Source organism: Plutella xylostella, chromosome 10, assembly GCF_932276165.1.
Source record: "Plutella xylostella chromosome 10, ilPluXylo3.1, whole genome shotgun sequence".
Taxonomy (NCBI): Eukaryota; Metazoa; Arthropoda; class Insecta; order Lepidoptera; family Plutellidae; genus Plutella; species Plutella xylostella.
Genome location: NC_063990.1, coordinates 11,717,883 through 11,736,732, shown reverse-complemented (window position 1 = coordinate 11,736,732; position 18,850 = coordinate 11,717,883). Strand labels below are relative to the sequence as shown.

The window sequence follows — 18,850 nt, the reverse complement described above, 5'->3', positions numbered from 1 at the left end:
CTGCCGGATCAGTGTCCAATCATCCCGGGCAAATATTTACTCTAGAAACTTGTAAGAAATATTGTGTTGTATTGTATGATATTAAGTATTATGCTCATGCCTGGTGCCAATACGGTGGTTGGATATACGGTGATTCAGGGCTTTCCCCTCAAGCGGTTCACATTATGACTTTTTATATTTACCAGCAATCGGGGGGTCACTTTAGCTAACGAAAACGAAGTTTCGAAGTTTAAGGCGCTGCCGTTGGGGTTTGCCCTAATCTCTAGATCTCGTTGTAAGTACCTATTATCCGTGCCATGACGAGCATGCACGCTCTCGATCGTTGTTTCCAAGCTTCATAAATTTTCCTATTGGACAAGTACATAATAATATGTGCCTTGCCTACCCACTATATAACTAGCTAGTTAGAAGGTATTTTCCGTTTGATCTTTTCGGCGGGATGTCTAAGCCGGCGCGGCGGCCTACCTCTAGCCATCAAAATAACCTAATAGCATTACCATTGTAGGGCTTCCAAATTATTGTATTGTGGTTTAACATTCACCTGCCCCTGTCATTACATTATACTTTTGTACGCCTAATTAACGTTAATTGAAACTGAAGGGTGTTGTTAATTATGTGTGAGAGTCGCATCATAACTCATTTCTTATAGGAGTTAATGGCGCCAGTTTAAATCACTGTCAACCAGTGGTTTGTAGATAACCAGCATATTTTGAGCTATCTGAACAGTGTTTAGTCTCTACCTACCACAATAGCTAAATTTTCAAATATTTTGCTAAAAGATCATAAGTGTCTAGTTTTTACAGTAATCATTTATTAAGATACAATTTCTTACAGACTAACCTTATATCTAAATCCTGTAGTGGTTGCACAGAATTCTGTGCTAAATTTTTTGGCAATGCCTTGTATTCATTCATAAAACATTTGTTTGAATCTTTACAAATACATTTATCAGAAACATGAGAAGTGTATTTGGGTGTAGGGACTGAATATCTTGAATGTGAGTCTCTTATGGTGTTAATTAAATCCATATTGACTGTTAACATAAGATTAGAACTTGGATAAATAATAAATGCAAAAAGGGTGAGTGCCACCAAGCACTGTATGGGGACAGCAGTAGCCCAGTACTTCTGAGGATAGTAGTAAATATTTATGTAATGTAAATATTCATCGGGAATGAAAACCCACGCACAGTACAGGAAGAGCATGGTTTTACTGAACAAATATAAGAAGAATCCATACAGAGACCTCGCCGGTGTTGGGGCAGGGGTATGTTCTGGCATCTGTTATTAGTTAGGTGTCTATTGTAATAGTTTTATTGTCTTTACCACTAAAACAATATTTTTCAGGAATGCGTTTGAAGCCACTCTTAATAACTTTAAATCAGCACTGTAGAACTCACTGTAACAAACGAAATACATTATTATTTCTTATGCATTGCCGAAGAACTTATAATTTTTTCATGTCTGTAGCCAACTTACACAATAAGATTGCTTCCGTCAACTGAAATAGTTTTCTTCAGTAGGTTTCCTTTCAGCTCCTTGTCAACACTGAGCACATCTCTAGCCAGTGATGCTGTTTCATCGGAGGGAAAAGGAATAGTGAGTAATCTGAAATTTATAACATCATCTGTAATTTATTTAGTAAGAAGACCATGTGAACAATTTAAATTTGCAGATTTTATAAAACCATACCACTTTCTATTATAGAAAAGTAAAGTTTCCAAGATACTGAATGCCATCATCCTCTACAGAATCCAAAACCGGGTAGATGAACATCTTAGGAGTGAACAGGCAGGATTTCGCAGGGGAAGAAATTGCGCGGACCAAATCAGCACACTCCGCATAATTCTGGAAGCATCAACCGAGTGGCAAAAGGCCCTTTTCCTGACATTTGTGGATTTTGAGAAGGCCTTTGATAGGGTACACCAGTCAGCGATATGGGATACGCTGAAATATTTTCACGTTCCGAATAAAATGCGAAACCTTATTAAAGAAGCCTACAATGGCTTCTTGCCAAGTAATCCACGAAGGGAAGCTGAGCGAACCAATAAGCCCCAATATTGGCGTCAAGCAGGGCTGCATGTTATCCCCACTACTCTTCATCATGATTACCGAAGTAATTTTGGATATGATGGAGCAGAATGGCAAAGGAGGTTTGGATTGGTCCGATGGAACATCTCTGGAGTATCTCGCTTTTGCGGACAATCTTTGTCTTTTCTCCGAAAATAGCGCTGATATGCAAAGGAAACTCAATGACCTCGTCCATTTGGGTAACCGAGTGGGCATGCATGTCAACAGAGAAAAGACAAAGTCAATGCGAGTAATGACTGCGGACCGTACTCCATTTAAAATCAACGGCCAATCCATTGAAGATGTTGACACCTTCACCTACCTGGGAAGCAAAATCACACCAAATGGTGGAACTGACGAGGATATCGGCAACCGCATCAACAAAGCCCGTGGAGCTTTTGCCATGTTAAGCCCAGTGTGGAGGTCTTCCGCATTCCGTCTCCAAACCAAGATCCGCCTGTTCAACGTGTGCGTAAAGACCGTTCTCCTCTACGGTTGCGAAACTTGGAAGAAAACGGTTCAAACCACGAACAAGCTACAGGTTTTCGTAAACAGATGCTTACGCAGTATCCTAGGGATCCGTTGGTTTGACTTTGTCTCCAACGAGGAACTTTGGCGCAGAACACATCAAAAACCTGTAGCAGAAACCGTAAAAGAACGCAAATGGAGATGGATAGGACACGTTCTAAGGCGTACTGAAGACGTCCCAAAGGAAGCGCTGACATGGCACCCCGAGGGCGGTAAACGAAGACTCGGCAGACCGCGAGAGACATGGCAGCGCTCTGTGAAAAAGGAAATGGGCCAGGCGGGGATGTCTTGGGCGGATGTCTCTGAGCTGGCCCAAGATCGTAAAGAATGGCGGCGCTTCACTTCGGCCCTTTGCTCCCCAGCGGAGATTGGGAATAAGTAAGTATAAGTAAGTAAAGTTTATTAAACTTACAGTTTGTTACTTTTTAGATCTCCATTTTCCATTATGTATGTGTTTGTTTGTGGGATGTCGACCCATACACTAAATATATTTATTTACAGTTTCCCACTCAACAAAACCTTTAAATGAATTAAGGAATTCTAATTTAATAAATAACAAAATATAAATAAAGTTATTAGGTTTTTTGAGGTTATATCACATATTCTGTGAGTGTTGTGCCATTGACAGGTGTCAGGACAGCAGACTGACGTTAGTCTGCTGTCCTGTCAATTTACTTATCGATTTTTATCATTCTTCTGAGAATCCGTTTTGTATACCCGCCTCCAATGCATGGGGAAGGTCTAGTGTGGGCTTATTATGTTCCTTGTTTTAATCCGATCGAACAATATATGAACGCAAAGTATGGCGCAGATCTAGATCGCAAGTGCAGCGCTGAAAAGTTGTATTGTAGTTCCCAAGAACTTTTTATATTAAATCTGCCGGCGAAGCCTCGCTCCACTAGTTCTATAGTTGTGAGCATCTCGCCAACTCGTTCCTAAAGGCCTCTACACACCAAAGCCGCTGACCCGGCGGCTCAACCCGCCGGCCTCATTTTGAACAATCATGCCTCATTTTGTACTATGTTAACCCGCCGGCACTAGGCCGCCGGGCGATGCCGCCGGGTCAGCGGCTTTGGTGTGTAGAGGCCCTAAGGTTAGTCGCCCACCACGATTTTTGGTAGCGGTGCAGTCGTGCGATTATTTTTGACCAGCTTGTAATAGTTGATACAAACATAGTTCATACAGTCGGTACTTATATGAATTCACAGGATACATTGAAACATCGATTATCATGTAAAAGATTTTATTAATAGTTCAAACACAATTAACTATGTACAAATTACTTTGTAAAAATATTCATTCTTGTCTTATTATTATTTACTGATTCATCTATTATTATAGGCAACATTTTATAAAACATAATATTATAAAAAGGTATTGGAAACAAATTATTATTAAAAATAGATACTCTATGTATAATCGAAGTAAAATAATTTAAGTCATAAGTACACAAAATATGGATGATCTAAAAACTTGTTAGTACGAAGTATTACTTCAAAGCAACAATATAATTGTAGTAATAATAATAGTTATGTAACTTAACGATTTCCCCAATGGCATTCTCTTTAATAATTAATTAAAATAAATTACAACTGAACGTTCATGATTCTCAAATAAATAATTCATAGAGCAATCTGTAATCTAATCACACTAGTTACAGTTGGAAATGTAAAAAAATATCCCTAACGCTTCTTTGCATAATATAGTTCATTATTACATTATAATTATATATATCATTGATAATTTTATATTCAGTCGCTCACACATAGGCCAAAAAACCGCGAGTCGCAATACAACGCGACCCTACCATGATAGTAGATAAGCTTAAAACAATAAACGTTACATCTAGGAAACGGAATAGCGAGAGAGGTCGCTAGTTAGGGAATGGAAAACTAGGAGTGGTCGAGTATGACTCTGGGAGCTGGGGAGGGTGGTTGGAAGACGGGCGGCTAGCGGCGCGGGCCCCAGGCGGCGGAGGGCGCGGCGGGCGCAGGCGCGGGCGCGGCGGCGGGCGCGTGCCCCGGCATGCTGGGGAAGTCCTGCGTGGACGCGGTGTCGGGCGCGCGCTGCTCCCATGGCCCGCCCTTCACCACGAACCCGGCGGCGGGCGGCCCCCCCGCGGCGGCGGCGGGCGGCGCGGCCGGCTCCCCGCTCGCCAGCGCCGCTCCGAAGTCTCCTAGCGACGGGCCGGCCGGTCGCTGGTAGCGGTCCGACACGTCTTGCATCTGTAATGTACAATGGGTTGGTAAGATTTATTGGCTAGGTATCAGTGCCTAAGCATTTCGTTTACCTGAGTAATTAAAAAACTTTGGTTAATTTACATCTTCATATTCACAAAACCATATAATTTTATTATTTAACAAAAACCAAAAAACTCACGTATTCCTCCGCCAAGTTCAGCAGATGGTCCTTCGCGTCCAGCACATTATCTTCATCCCCACTGATGACAACGATGCTGTCATCCCCTTGGCGCGGGAAGCGGATGTCCACCTTGTAGTCGTCCATGATCTTGCGGATGTTCTTGCCGCGCTGGCCGATGAGGCGCCGGTGCACGCGCGGGTCGATGTCTACTTCCTCGCGGTACTGGTTGTCCTGGAGTAGAGGGGCGGGGTTGAGAGGGGGTGATTGTATTGTATGCTAGTGAGGACTAATGCTACAAGTCATAGCTGTGTTAAGAGGAATGTAGGTGTGCATGTCAAAGGGCAGCGAAGGTTGTGGTATGCTGTCATGATAGGTGATATATTGGAGGAAGACATGTGAGGATCTTCTTGTTGACATTTAAAATAGGTGTAACACTCGTTACAGAAAACATATTCTTATTCAGAATGTCCTTGAAACAAGTCATTAAACTGTGACGACGGCAGCCGTAGCGATTGCAACACGCGGCACAAAAATAAGAGTCTACGTATGGAGTTATCAGCTGTGTAAATACAGGCACAGTAAAACATTACTGAAAACGGCCCAACGCTTTTATTATTTCTCGTGTAACAGAGTGATTATTATCCTATCCTAATCCTAACTTCCTAACTAATATTATAAATGCGAAAGTAACTGGGTCTGTCTGTCTATCTGTCTGTCTGTTACGCTTTCACGCCAAAACTACTGGACGGATTAGAATGAAATTTGGTATACAGATGGTCTAGACTCTGGGAAAGAACATAGGCTACTTTTTATCCCGGAATTTCCACGGGAAAACTTTTTAAGGCGAAGCGAAGCTCGCGGGAAAAGCTAGTATGTAATATATGTGTAATATTTATGTAATGTGGGGAGTTGGGGACAGTTAGAAAGCGAAGAGTTTCAGATAGTCTAGGTTTTATCACGAAATTGTCATAAAAACCCTTAGACCCAAGTTCTGAAGAAAATACCGCTTAGTTTGTAAAGACTCTTCAATATTAGCATGGAGCTAATCTGAACTCTAAGGCCACATTCCTGTAGATGTATAAATTTTATGTGTGTTTTAATTGTTGTTCGAGTTCTAAGTTCGAGTTCATTTCAGTCAACTGTTTCCAGATGGCCGTCATCGTCACCAGTTAGCGTGAACCTATTCTAAAATACATTTACAGATACATAAATTAGCATTGAGCACACACTCGATATGCTGTCGTTTTGCATCACAATCGCGCGACAGAGTGCGCGGAGTGACTTGCGACCCATTAGCAGTCATTATTCCGGCTACAATGCCGGAACGTCATAAAATAGTTAAAGGAATTTAAATCGTGAGGGACGTCTGTACTTTGTTTTTATAAGCAACACATCACGTGCTGACACGAAATAATTTAACCGATTCTGGAACCTTTTTAACCGACTTCAAAAAAAAGAGGAGGTTCTCAATTCGTCGGGATATTTTTTTTTTATGATTTGAAAGTCGTTTGTCAGCTGATTCTTCCAACATACGAACTACAGAACCATGTATAGTTTATAATAACTTTCATAGTATCAGAGTCCTCCTTACAAACTGTCTTTTTCGTTACTTGAACCTATGAAGTCTCTACAGCTTTGTCTAGCTTTACAAAAAAAATAGCCCCGTGTAGCACGCGAATACAAACAAACAGATAAGAGCCATTATAAAAATACAAAGTATATAAAAAAAAACACTCACGTGTTGCTGCACAATAGCCATAATGGCATCCTTGGCTTGATGCGCCTTCTCTTCGTACCCCTGTATGGTGATAGTATCATCTTCCGCCTCGCCGCGCTTGGGCAGGTTGATCTGCACGCCGAAGTCCGTGCGGATCTTCATGATGACGGCGCCGCCCTTGCCGATCACCAGCGGGTGGTACTCCGGGTCCACCTTGAACTTCAGCTCGTACGATCTGGTGGTGGGAGAGGGGTGTGAGGAAAGGGGTACCTACACAGAATTCGCAATACGCGCGATGTCACGCTCCCTCCAAAAGAATATTTGCTAGCGAGAGGGAGTAATTTTTGCATGCCACGTTGCACTTAACGTAAGTGGAATATAACCCGCGCTGGTTTAGGTGACATATTGGTGTGACTTTAAAATATCGATCTAGCGACTTTCCCGTGGCAATGCTTTGTTACTATTGAAAGGCACACGGATCCTTCATAACCTACCCCTTGATGTTAGGAAGCTCTCTCGCACGCTAATATTCACGGGCGGAAGAGTGACATAACTTTCAAAATACAAAATTTTCATTATTTTGCTACTAAGGCCCGATTTATTTCCATTCCAACCAAGATAGTGAATATATAACATAATCTCTCACCGGAGTAGTCTGTCCTCCTTCTCCTTCTCCATCTCGTCGATTTTGTCCACGAGCACCTCGCGCGCGCGCTCCACGTTGGTGGGCGTGCCCGTCACCTGTTCATGACGAAAAAGTACATTATTTCATGCCAACTTTTCTTTGATTTTTTTTCGATTATTTTTCATTGAGATATTAAGTAAACGGCAAACTGGTAAAATTTATGGCGGCATTTTTTTGACAACTGCCGGTGGACGGTCTAGAAGACCTAGCACGGGGCTCGAAACGTGCACGCCCAGACATGTCAAAAGTTTTGCGTCCCGGTCACTCACCGAGAGCTATTGCGACGGTAAACTTTTGTCACGTCTTGATGTTCGCATCTGGCGCCCCGTGCGTATTAGGCTATAGGACTCGTCGCTGGCTCGTGTCACCTATTTTCATTGCAAAAGACACTCATTTATCTCATATATGCTAAGCGTAAGTTTAAGTGCTAGGACTCGTCGCTGGCTCGTGTCACTTATTTTCATTGCAACACCCTTTAATTTCTTATATCATCGTCACTTTACCTTGACGATATCCGACTCCTCTTCCACGGGCGCCAGCTATATATGTACGTCGTATGTCTCGGTACATTGCAATAGCGCCCATTCATCCTACACAATAAGCGCCACCTTACCTTGACAATATCCGACTCCTCTTCCACGGGCGGCAGCTGTATGTGCACGTCGTAGGTCTGCATGAGCTCGCGGCGCTTCTGTCCCGCGAGCAGGCGGTGCAGCGGGAAGGGGACTTCCACCTCGATGGTGATCGGCACCTGTGGGTTGAAGGGTTGAGGTTAGGAAGGCTGTCTATAAGGAAGTTAGGTAAGTTAACAAAATGAAGAGTTTTGATGAAAGCCTTGAACACCTATTTCGCATTGGTTATGAATCTAGCCACAGGAAGACACAGAAATAAAATGCATAACACTCTCATTTTGCTGACGAGGGTTAAAAATATGGTGCGCCTTTCTGCCTCAGAAAAGCATTTAATTACACTTTGCATTTTAATTGCAATTTTATCTGTATTTCATCTGAAACCCATATTATACCAATGCCAGTGATCGTCTTCAAGAAACTTCTACAAATAACTATCACCCTAAGGGCTTTATCACACTGCCGATTTGAAAGCGGAGCGACTGGCGATGGCGTTTCAAATCCCTACACTTATAAGATAAGACCCGAACACAATCCCATCATCTTAACCCCTCACCTGTTCAAGCAGCGCCTTCTTAGCGGCCTCGCAGTTCTCGGGCCGGCCGGTGATCCTGATGACGTCATTGGGGCCGCTCTCCGCCGGCTCGTCGCCGTTGCGCAGCGGCACGTCCGCCGCGTCCGCCGTGTCGCGCTCGGGGAACTTCACCTGCAATTTAAATATGGTTCACTAGTTGTTCCCTAGCCTCGCCTTAAAAAAATCCCGTGGGAATTCCGCGATGAAAAGTAACCTATGTGTTAGTCAAGAATGTCAGCTACTTCCATACCTAATTTCGTTAAAATCGGTTCAGCCGTTTGACGTCAAGAAGAAACATACACACTCACAAACTTTCGCATTTATAATATTAGTTAGGATTCGACGTAGAATTTTACAATGACTTGTCGATAGTCATAATTTTACTCTACCACTCTATAACCACTATTATAATTCACTCACCTGCACGTCGTGCTCGGCCGTGATGTCCTTGACCTTGGAGCCGCGCGCGCCCATCACCGTGCGGTGGTGCCGCTGCGGGATTATGCACTCGATTGTCACCTGCGGAGGGAGAGGGGTGGTTAAATAAGCCATTCGCACTGCATGGAGAGGGTGGTGAGAAAATGGTTCGTACTGAGACTATAAATACTGTGGGGCGGTTTGTTTTTTTCTAGAAAGCCTGGAAAGGAAATAAAAATTTCATGCTGCTCGCCGCCGCACTCACAGCTACCAACCTCTGCTTTATATACCCGAAGTGCTGTAATCTTCAGCAGCCAGAAAATGTCCACTACGGGAAAGAGCGCTAGGCTTCCGTCGGGCCGTCCGCTTTCTTTTTAAACCACTTTATGCATGCGACTCGCGGACGTAAGGCTCTAGGTTTGAGCGCAATTTGATGGGCTATAGAGTAAAAATCGCTTGTATTACTAGGTTACCGCTCTAGTGATAGTATCCAGCTCTCACCTTAGCCTCAACATCCTCGATAATCTCATTGATCCGTCGTTTGGCGGCCTCGATGCACTCGGTGGGGCCCTTGAGCACGACGCGCTCGCTGTCCACGCCCTGGCGCGGGAACGACACCTGCACGCCGCCGCACTCGCAGCCACCCACTGCTGCTTTATATAGCCTTAGTGCTGTAGGCTTCAGCAGCCAGTGATTGTCTACTACGGGAAAGAGCGCTAGGCTTCCTCCGGCCGTCCGTTGTACTAATTTACCCGAAGTGCTGTAATCTTCAGCAGCCAGAAATTGTCCGCTACGGGAAAGAGCGCTAGGCTTCCTTCGGGCTGTCCGCTTTCTTTTCGAACCACTACATTTCACGTATGCGACCCGCGGACTTAAGGCTCTAGGTCGTCTAGGTGTAAGGTTAGAGCGCAATTTGACGAGCTACAGGGTAAAAATCGCTCGTATTACATAACAAAGCGGCCGGTTAAGTATCCAATCCTCACCTTAGCCTCAAGATCCTCAATAATCTCGTTGATCCTTCGTTTAGCGGCCTCGATGCACTCGGTGGGGCCCTTGAGCACGACGCGCTCGCTGTCCACGCCCTGGCGCGGGAACGACACCTGCACGCCGCCGCACTCGTCCGCCACGCGCCGGAGCACCTCGCCGCGGCGGGCCACGAAGTGTCTGAGGGGAAAGAGGGGTATTAGGTGAGGTGTGAATGTGTGTATGGATGTGCTGGGTATTCTTTTGGTGTCACGTATCTAGATTTTTTCGTATGGAACAGTAGAGGATTTGAAAGAAGATCTATATTTGTCTATGCGTTTCTTTTCAAAAATTGTAAGATAAAGAAGCAATAACCGTTGAATTCCTTCAACTAGATACAGAGAGCAGGCGGCTAAGAACGGGAAATGTAGCGTCCGATATTAGACAGAGAGCTGGTAGGGGCTGCAAAGGTTGAGGACGTGCAGGTGCAGTGTTATATACAGAGCTTCTTGCGGGATGCAAAAATCCAACTTCTTCACTACGGTCACAAATCCTAGTTTAGTATTTACCACCGCATTCTAAGTTTCACCATACTCTGTTACATTATAACAAGTGATTAGTTGTTGACTTTTGACACCTGCCAAGAATTCAATATAGAAATTTTATTTTAGATGACGCTTAACAATGTAACAGGGGTGTTAATGATCTAACAGGCTATGATAAACCGGTAGCACATACCTGTGGTGCCTCGCGGGCACGGTCATCTCTCCTTCCGAGACAGCACTGATCTCCGCCACGGCCGCCGCCAGCGCTGCGCGCGCCGCTTCTACTTGCTCCTCGCGACCTACGGGGGAATGTGGAGTTTAGAGGTAGGGATAAGGTTCAAATATAATTTATGTCGTCATTATGCTTATGATCATTTGTCTAGTATTACCCCGAAAAATAATATGGCGCCTGGCTGTCATAGCCAACGAAAGTAATAATGAAAATTATTGACTTGTATCGATAGCCTAAATAGCATGTCGCTCCCTATAAAGTTCAGGTGTAATTCGCAATTCATGAGACGTAAGTATTTGCTTATTGATCGTATGGCTAAACATGAAATCTTCATAGTTAAATTAATTGTTAAGAAACTCACCGATAATAAAGATGGCTTCCTTATCCTCGTCCTTGTCCGTGGGGAACACGATGCGCGCGCCGGTCTGCTCCCTGATCTTCTTGATATTCGCGCCATTCTTGCCGATGAGGAACTTGTGTTGCTCGGGCCTGGCCCGGACCTGCGCCGTGTGTGACGTCAGCTCGCGCTCCGACGCATGGGCTAACAGCTGCACTTTAGCTCTCTCTACGTCTTCACCAGGGCCCTTGATTATAACCTTGTCACTGTCGCTGTCCGCGGCCGGGAATTTGATTAAAACACCACCACATTCCTCCATGATCGAGTGGATCAGTTTACCGCCAGCTCCAATCAAAGAGTTGTAGTATTTGGGCGGAATAGTGACTTCCTCGGTGACGACGTTAGCCTTTTCGTTGTGAATCTGTTGGATTTTCTTGACGGCTTCCTTGACGTGCTCGCGCTTGCCTCGCACGGTGATGACGTCACTGTCGTCGCCTTCAGCCGGGAGGTCAATGACCGTCTGCGTTTCATCTCGAATCTTCTTCAGATTCACGCCTCCCTTGCCGATGATGAACTTGTGGAACTGCTTGAAGATGGGAATCTCTTCGACGTAGGAAGAGTCTTCGATCTCCTTCATCACTCTATGTAGATACTTCTCACACTTGTCAATGTCTTCCTGTGGGCCTCGGAGTTTCACTGGGCTGCGCTTCTGTCCCTGGTCAGGCAGAGTGATTTGAACACGGTCAAACTTGTCCCTGATTTCCTTGATCTTTTCCCCCCGGACTCCAATCAAGGCCTTGATATATCTATGGTCGACGTAGACCTCCTTGATCCTCTCGTTCTCTAGCTTCATGACCATGCCGCGGAGCTCCTTCTCCGCGTTGGCCACGCCCTCGTGGCTGCCCTCGATGCGGATCACGTTGTTGCCGTCGCTCTCGTTGATGTTGATGACTACTCCTGTGTCGTCCTTCAGCCTGTTGACTGGAAGAGAAAAGGTTACGTTAGCGATAAGTAAGTGAATTTACGTTAATATATAATTGCGTGTAAATATAAATAGCTAATAATCAATATCAACTAGCAATCAGAAGTGACGACAGCACACGACAGGCTTCATGGCATACCGCGCTATATTGTTGTGTTTAAAAAACAACTACAGTCCTCATCCTCACTTAGCTGGTCCTCTGCTTATTCGGTTATCATGGTAAAAAATGTGGGGTGAGATAGAGGACAGAATTTTGCCTGCCTCTGCCTAGATTAGGGAGGCCCTACAGTACGGCAAGTGCAACTCACTGTTAGCACCGCTCTTGCCGATGATGTGCTTGAAGAACTTGGGGTCGACGGCGAGCTCCACGTACGTGAGCGTGGCCAGCAGGTTGCGCACGAAGCTGTCCAGCTCGATCTGAGCACGCTCAACTTCTTCGGGGGGCCCGTCGATCTTGATCTTGTCTTCCGAGTGAGTTATGTCCACGTGTACCTGGGAGTTTATTTATTAATATTGTATGCAAGACAGCAGTTAATCAGTTGCATTGGTGGAGGATTGTTATGGTATAAGGTTATACAAAATTTGTGAATTGAAGCCAGTTGTATTAGGCATAGGCAGGCCTAAAATGAAGCGTAAACGGCGAGATATTTTGATATATTTTTATACAATGTTTATAGAACGACGCGATGCTTTTATAAATACATATTTATATAAAACGCGCCCTCGTTTGCGATACGTATGAGTTATTTCGTCTTATTTAGAGTGAGTTGGGTCATTGTTAGATTCAATAGCAACGCAATATGGATTACGTTTAGACCAATAGCAATGCAGTAAAAGTTTCAGTACTCGTATGTTTAAAAAAAAATAGTGTAGTATTTACCTTAGAGAAGTCCTGCGTGATCTTCTTGATGTTGGATCCGTTCTTGCCGATGATGTACTTGTGTATCCACGTGGGCGCGTCCACGGTGGCCGTCTTCACCGAGTTCGCCTTCTCGCACACCTTGGACAGGGCTGCGGAGTAACACTTATGTCAGTGTGGTTTTGTGTTTGTACATACAAAGGGTGGATTTAATGCGAGCATATTGTATCAGCCAATCCACAGGAAGTACAGAAGTACAGCTACCCTATTGACTGCACAAAAGTTTGCTAAAGATTCCAAAACGAGCAAACTTTTGTGCTGTGAATAGGGCAGCAGTATGTATGTATGGATAAAGATAACATGAGTTAGCTGTCCTGTGCCACATAAGTTAATTAACATTGTACTGAGAAGTTGATGAACTTGCAATGAAAGCTGTCACTTTCTCTTTTTTTGCATAATACGACTTCCGCAGAGTGAATGTAAATACTTTCAAGTGTTGCAAATGTGAATCAAACTGGTTTTTAAATATAAATATTTCAATTATACATATTATCACTCGGAATAACAATTAATCAAGTTCAACTTGGAACCCAGGGCTTACAGTTTTTATGTCTACGTTTTTAATATACCAGTGTATTTATCTGTTCCACCCAATTATCAACAGATATCGTATAGCGCATGGACCCAATCAACCTATTGCGTCCCGTAATCGCGATATCGCGGCTAAAAACAATAGATTTGTGTTGTATCTGATTTCACGGTATTCAACCGGTTTAAGAAACAATAAGAAAATGGAGGCCATTCCATAAACGGTAAAGTAGCATAATTAATTAAATATTACTTTCATTTCACGCGAGTAGCAATATGGACAACTCACCCAGTCCAATCTTGTTGTGTGGTCCGTGCAGCGTGATGGTGCCGGTGGCGGAGTCGGGCGGCGGCATCTCGACCGACACGCCCGTCTCCTTCAGGATCTCCTGGATGGTGGTGCCGCGCGCGCCGATCACGTACTTGTGCTGCGACTTGGGCACTTCCACACGCACTGTGGAGCATTTCTTTACCTGGGGGGTGGAAAAAAGTATTCGTTAGTAAATATTCAAGCGTATACTGGAGGGTCACTCTATATGACGCTGCTGCTCGTGCCACGAATCTATCACGTCGTATTAAACGTGCCGATTGCTCGACAGCCCTCGTTCGTTCGTTTTCGTCAGTATAGGATAACCCTCCTGAAACTTATTCGGAAGGAACTTATGACCAGATAGAGCATGAAGTAGAGCCCTTAGAGTTTGACGTCGACACACAAAGAAGACCTGCAGTGGGTGAATGGTCTGTGTCTGGAATGGGAATGTCTTCTTCTGAGAGCTCCAAGCTAGTCTAGCGCGGTGAGAGGATAAGCCAGACAGATTAGTTGGGTGCTGACTGCTCCAGGTCCGTCCCGGATCCCTTATGTTGTCACTCAGGACAGCTTTTATCCGTATAAATTAGCCAAATAACTCACCATATCCTCATAAATCTGTTCAATCTGCGCCTTAGCGGCCAGCACTCCGTTCTTCTCTCCAGCCACCACTATCTCGTCGCTCATGGTAGAAGCAGGCGGGATGTGAACCCGGGCCCCCGTCTCCGCGGTGATGGCGGCCGCGCGCTCGCCGTACGGGCCCTGGATGAACGGGTGGTACATCTTCGGCACCGTGATGCGCTCGAGGGCTTTGCGCGACTGTTGGGGGAGAGGAGTGGTTTAGAATTGAATAAAGTAGTTTATGCTGTAGTGTATAGGTGGTATATTATATAATAACATAAATTTTATACCGTAAATAATGGGTTTACAAACAGTCTAAATAAAGAAACAGTTGATGTGCACGTGGCGGCAGCCTACCCTTCACTATAAAAGTCCCAAGCCCAGAGAGCGCTCAATCAAAAAGCAACTGGGCCAGGCGGGGATGTCCTGGGAGGATGTCTCTGAGCTGGCCCACGATCGTAAAGAGAGGCAGCGCTTCAAAACGGATTTTTTCCCCAGCAGAGATTGGAAATAATAAGCAAGCACTGACCTGCTCCTCCGAGCACACCCGGATCTCGTGCTCGGCCTTCTCGATCCCCTCCTTGGTCCCGGTAATAGTCAGGGTATCACTGGAGTCCGCGATGGCGGGCACGTTGATCTTGGTGGCGGTCACGCGCTCCAGCTCCTTCAGCTTCTGCCCCTGGCGGCCGAGGATCCAGCGGTGGTGCTCCTTCGGGATGGAGATCTGCTTGCTGGCCTGGTGAGGGAGAATTTATTGCTATTGTTTGCTTTTTTCAGTAATAGTTCTTAGACATCTGAATAGTATAGAAGAAATAGAATAAAGTACTGGAGATGCTATAACAAAAAAAAAAAATATTAAAATGGTGTTAAAATTAATGCGTTCTTGCACACCTTGTATAGTAATTCGAAATAGCAGTTCAAAATAGCAATTTCGAGCTGGCAAATGTGTCTGTTTGCGTAGAAACCCAAATCGTCGTCAAGAACACCCACCTGTTGCTGGAAGTGCGTGAGCAGCCCCTTGGATCTAGTACCTAATTGAAAGTCCGATAGACAAGGTACTGCACGCGCAGAACTTAATATTGCCGCATATGATTTTATACTGTAGTTCCTGCTTTTGTATAACTTAAATTGTCGCGTGGACTTTAGGATATTAAATATGTTCACAAATAACAACCCACCTGTTGCTGGAAGTGCGTCAAAATCTGCCTGCGCGCCTCCAGCACCGCACTATGCTTGCCCGTCAGCAGGAACGTCAGACTTCCGTCCTTGCTCGTGGATATCTCGATGTGCGCGCCGGTGTCCTTGGTGATGGCCTGGCACGTGCGCAGCGACTCGCCTTCGCCGAACGTGTTCGCGTTGTCCTGCTTGCGCTCTTCGAACGGCACGTGGAACACCTGAGATGGAGGATGGTTTGGTTGTTTGTTGTTAAATGGTATGTTGGTGGGCGGCCGTGGCCGAGACGGAGATGGCAGGACGACCTGGGAGGATCACTCTCTAAATCGGGTAGGTAATTCTCGTTCGATATTTATTTAGAGTGACCCCCTTGGATAAATTCTCTAAGGATGGGGGAAAATGCGCAGGATGTAACGGTGGAGATACTGATTGCAACATGAGAGCGCACGAATTTTTATAATGTAATGAACTCTTGCGCAATTTGATATTCTCCAGTGGTATAAATAACATTTAAAACTTTTAAGAGTAGTTTTATGATCTACCAATCTTCGTGATGCTGAGCTTAATGGAAAAGTGACGGTTAGATGGACCATTGGTATTAAAGTAATTATCATTCATTACAGATATAGAAACAGGGTCTATATCGCTATTCCAATTCACTCAATCAAAAATTATGCCTCGTCATGATTTTCGTAGGTTGTTCTATACACGTTCTACAAACACCATTATTGGTGCCAAATAGTGAGTCATTCTGGCGATCTTGACTAGTTTGATCTCATTTATCTTCTAATATTATAGGTGCTACTGGATACCAATTGATGCGAACACAAAGGTCAAACTGTATTGTAAACAGAATATTATGAGTGACAATGTTGCAGCCCACGCCAATTGCAGATAACGATATTAAAACATGGAAACAAGGGTATATACTCTCGCGTTAAGAGTTCATATTTATCGAAAAATTAAAAAGTAATTTATTCAGTGATAGGGAGTTACATAATGGCTACATTGTGTGGAGTTATCGGCTGCCATGTGGCGGTTGATAAGTGTATTGATATGCTGACGTTGATAGATACATTGGATTCATGTTATTCCAATGTTGATTATATTGTTTGGATATAGGCTCAGTCACCATAAAGTGCCATCCATAATTCATTTCTTTTTACGGCATATTATATCATAGTTTCCTTTTTTTTGGAATATACCTAGCTACTTAAAAGTAGATCCTGAAGACAGAACCCAAAAGTTATTAAAGAAAATAAGGAAATCACAGTTTTTCATATAAAACGTTCAAAGCTTTTTATGAAGAAATTAAGGTCCTAAGTGAGTGAGGCATATAATTCTCCTCCTATGCCTTCTGTTAGTTAGAGCAACTTGTTAGCGGGTGATGGTGATGAAGTTTTTTTTCAGCATTATATGAGCATCATCTTGCAAAATCTTTATCAGTTTTGAAGATCGTGAGTAGGGTTTAAGTTTAGTCTTATTATTATTTATTGTTGTCATTGTTTTAAGATTCACTTTCATAACAAAGTGTAGTTTGTAAAATATTAACTTTTTCCAAAAATATAATTAATACAATACAATATGTATACCTTCTCCATATACCTTTCTAGTGGCATTAAAAAAATATATAAGAAAAGGCATGTTACCTGCGTGTGCAGCGAGGAGCCGACGCGCAGCTTGCTCATGGGCGGCGCGGCGCGCTGCACCGCCGGAGCGGCGAGCGGCAGCGCGGGAAACAGGTCGTCGTACGCGTGCGAGTTCTCGTACCCCACGCTCACCGGCTCCTCCCCGCCTAGTTCTACTGGCAACATGTCGCCAACCATCATGGATTGCTGATGCATCATTTTATTCACCTCCAGCAGTCCTTGTCCGCGCCAAGTCGTTACAGTACTGAAAGTTTATAGAAGAATGTAGATTGTTTGCTCAGGTGGTAAGGCTTTTGTTAGTTTCAACAGTTTTGTGTGTTCAATTTGTATAGGTGTGGAGTAAATGGGCTTTATCAAGGACAAATTGTTACTTCATATCTGCAATAGATGTAATAATTGAGTATTCGTTGGTTTTTGTTAAACAGGTCATTAGAGTTACTTAATGAAATCGCTATTAGTTAAGTAGGTAGTGCTTTCTTTTCCTAATTTAAGGCACATTTAATTTTAATTATCTTAATCTTGCTTATTTCAAGATAAGATAAATACCTACTAAATTATACTTTCCAAAAATGATGTGAATGTATTTAGACCATAATCATAGTTTTTTATTATTTAAAGTCTTTTTATTCACTACTTTTACAGATTATTATTATTTTTTACATACATGTATAACAATAATAATATAATGTTCTTATGTATGTTTAATATGAGTAACCCATAAAATTTAATTATTGTTACAAATGTTACCTGAAAAAACTGATAATTATTTAATTTACAGTGTTGTCTAATTGGTTATAAGTTTTATAACTCAGTTTGTTTTTTGATAGTTTACATGTGTGTACAGATAAATATTATGATATGCTGCAGGACAACAATTTTGCAAGGTTCTTTCCTATATCACTATCATATTAGACCTGCCTTTAAAGATATTTTTTATATTGCTACCTAAATAAGTATGTAGGAGTCTACTACCCATGAACCTCTTTGGATGTAGAAGGCAGAGACATGCACTATCACAAATTCACATCCAATGTATGAAACATATTATATTTTTATAAAGTAATTATTGTGACAACAAAGATCCTGCTTCTTAGCCTGATAAAAATAGAAAATGTTTAAATATACATAGCGCATGCAGCTAATGGGATATCAATCACTTCATGGGCAAGAGACTATCATAATAATAATAATCTTATTTCAAGTCTCCCATTTAATTTGTGATTTTATGATAGTTGTGATAGAAAATTGAGGTTTATTATTGTGGACACAGGAATTTTAAATCGGCATGGCATCAAGACTTGTGATAAGAATACGTGTCACCTTTTAAACACATTTGACGTGGAACTAGTCGGTAAAATATCAAACACCATACCTTGAGTACTGTAAGGCCGATCAGTCAGGAAATATATCCCGTGAGAGCCTCAGGATGGGGGTTTCTTTCTCCTGCACAAATACAAGTGAAAACAATAAATAGGGTAAAACAAAAAATATTTTATAAATAAAATGCATTTCACACATACCCAGTGCTGCTGCAAGAAAGAAGTGTCAGTTTTAGGGTTGTCAGGATAGAAAAAAATATAAATGTAAACATGGCAAAAAGTTATGTTTGTTCTA

The 18,850-nt window shown here is 43.3% G+C and overlaps 2 protein-coding genes across 5 annotated transcripts; both read right to left on the bottom strand.

Moving 5' to 3' along the window:
* Positions 1-789: 789 nt before the first annotated feature.
* LOC105384914 (phosphatidylinositol N-acetylglucosaminyltransferase subunit P) lies at positions 790-3,215 on the bottom strand. Of its 2 annotated transcripts, none has more exons than XM_048623687.1 (3): positions 3,010-3,215; positions 1,479-1,626; positions 790-1,398 (listed from the first exon to the last, which is right to left on the bottom strand). In XM_048623687.1, the coding sequence occupies exon 3, from the start codon at positions 1,278-1,280 to the stop codon at positions 807-809; it is 474 nt and encodes a 157-aa protein (XP_048479644.1). In that variant the 5' UTR covers positions 1,281-1,398; positions 1,479-1,626; positions 3,010-3,215; the 3' UTR covers positions 790-806. The 2 variants fall into 2 exon arrangements, with proteins under 2 accessions (XP_048479644.1, XP_011553513.2); XM_011555211.3 differs by having other exon boundaries at positions 1,479-1,607; positions 3,010-3,214.
* Positions 3,216-3,823: 608 nt separating this feature from the next.
* LOC105385516 (vigilin) lies at positions 3,824-18,827 on the bottom strand. Of its 3 annotated transcripts, XM_048623464.1 has the most exons (20): positions 18,757-18,827; positions 18,609-18,679; positions 17,237-17,480; positions 15,593-15,808; positions 14,944-15,150; positions 14,397-14,612; positions 13,776-13,959; positions 12,920-13,050; positions 12,348-12,531; positions 11,082-12,038; positions 10,682-10,787; positions 10,081-10,144; positions 9,482-9,598; positions 8,984-9,082; positions 8,546-8,695; positions 7,974-8,111; positions 7,322-7,416; positions 6,697-6,910; positions 4,977-5,189; positions 3,824-4,822 (listed from the first exon to the last, which is right to left on the bottom strand). In XM_048623464.1, the coding sequence occupies exons 3-20, from the start codon at positions 17,432-17,434 to the stop codon at positions 4,547-4,549; spliced, it is 3,765 nt and encodes a 1,254-aa protein (XP_048479421.1). In that variant the 5' UTR covers positions 17,435-17,480; positions 18,609-18,679; positions 18,757-18,827; the 3' UTR covers positions 3,824-4,546. The 3 variants fall into 3 exon arrangements, with proteins under 3 accessions (XP_048479421.1, XP_048479420.1, XP_048479422.1); XM_048623463.1 differs by lacking the exon at positions 9,482-9,598 and having other exon boundaries at positions 9,964-10,144; positions 18,757-18,826; XM_048623465.1 differs by lacking the exons at positions 9,482-9,598; positions 15,593-15,808; positions 17,237-17,480; positions 18,609-18,679; positions 18,757-18,827 and adding an exon at positions 15,405-15,422 and having other exon boundaries at positions 9,964-10,144.
* Positions 18,828-18,850: the final 23 nt, after the last annotated feature.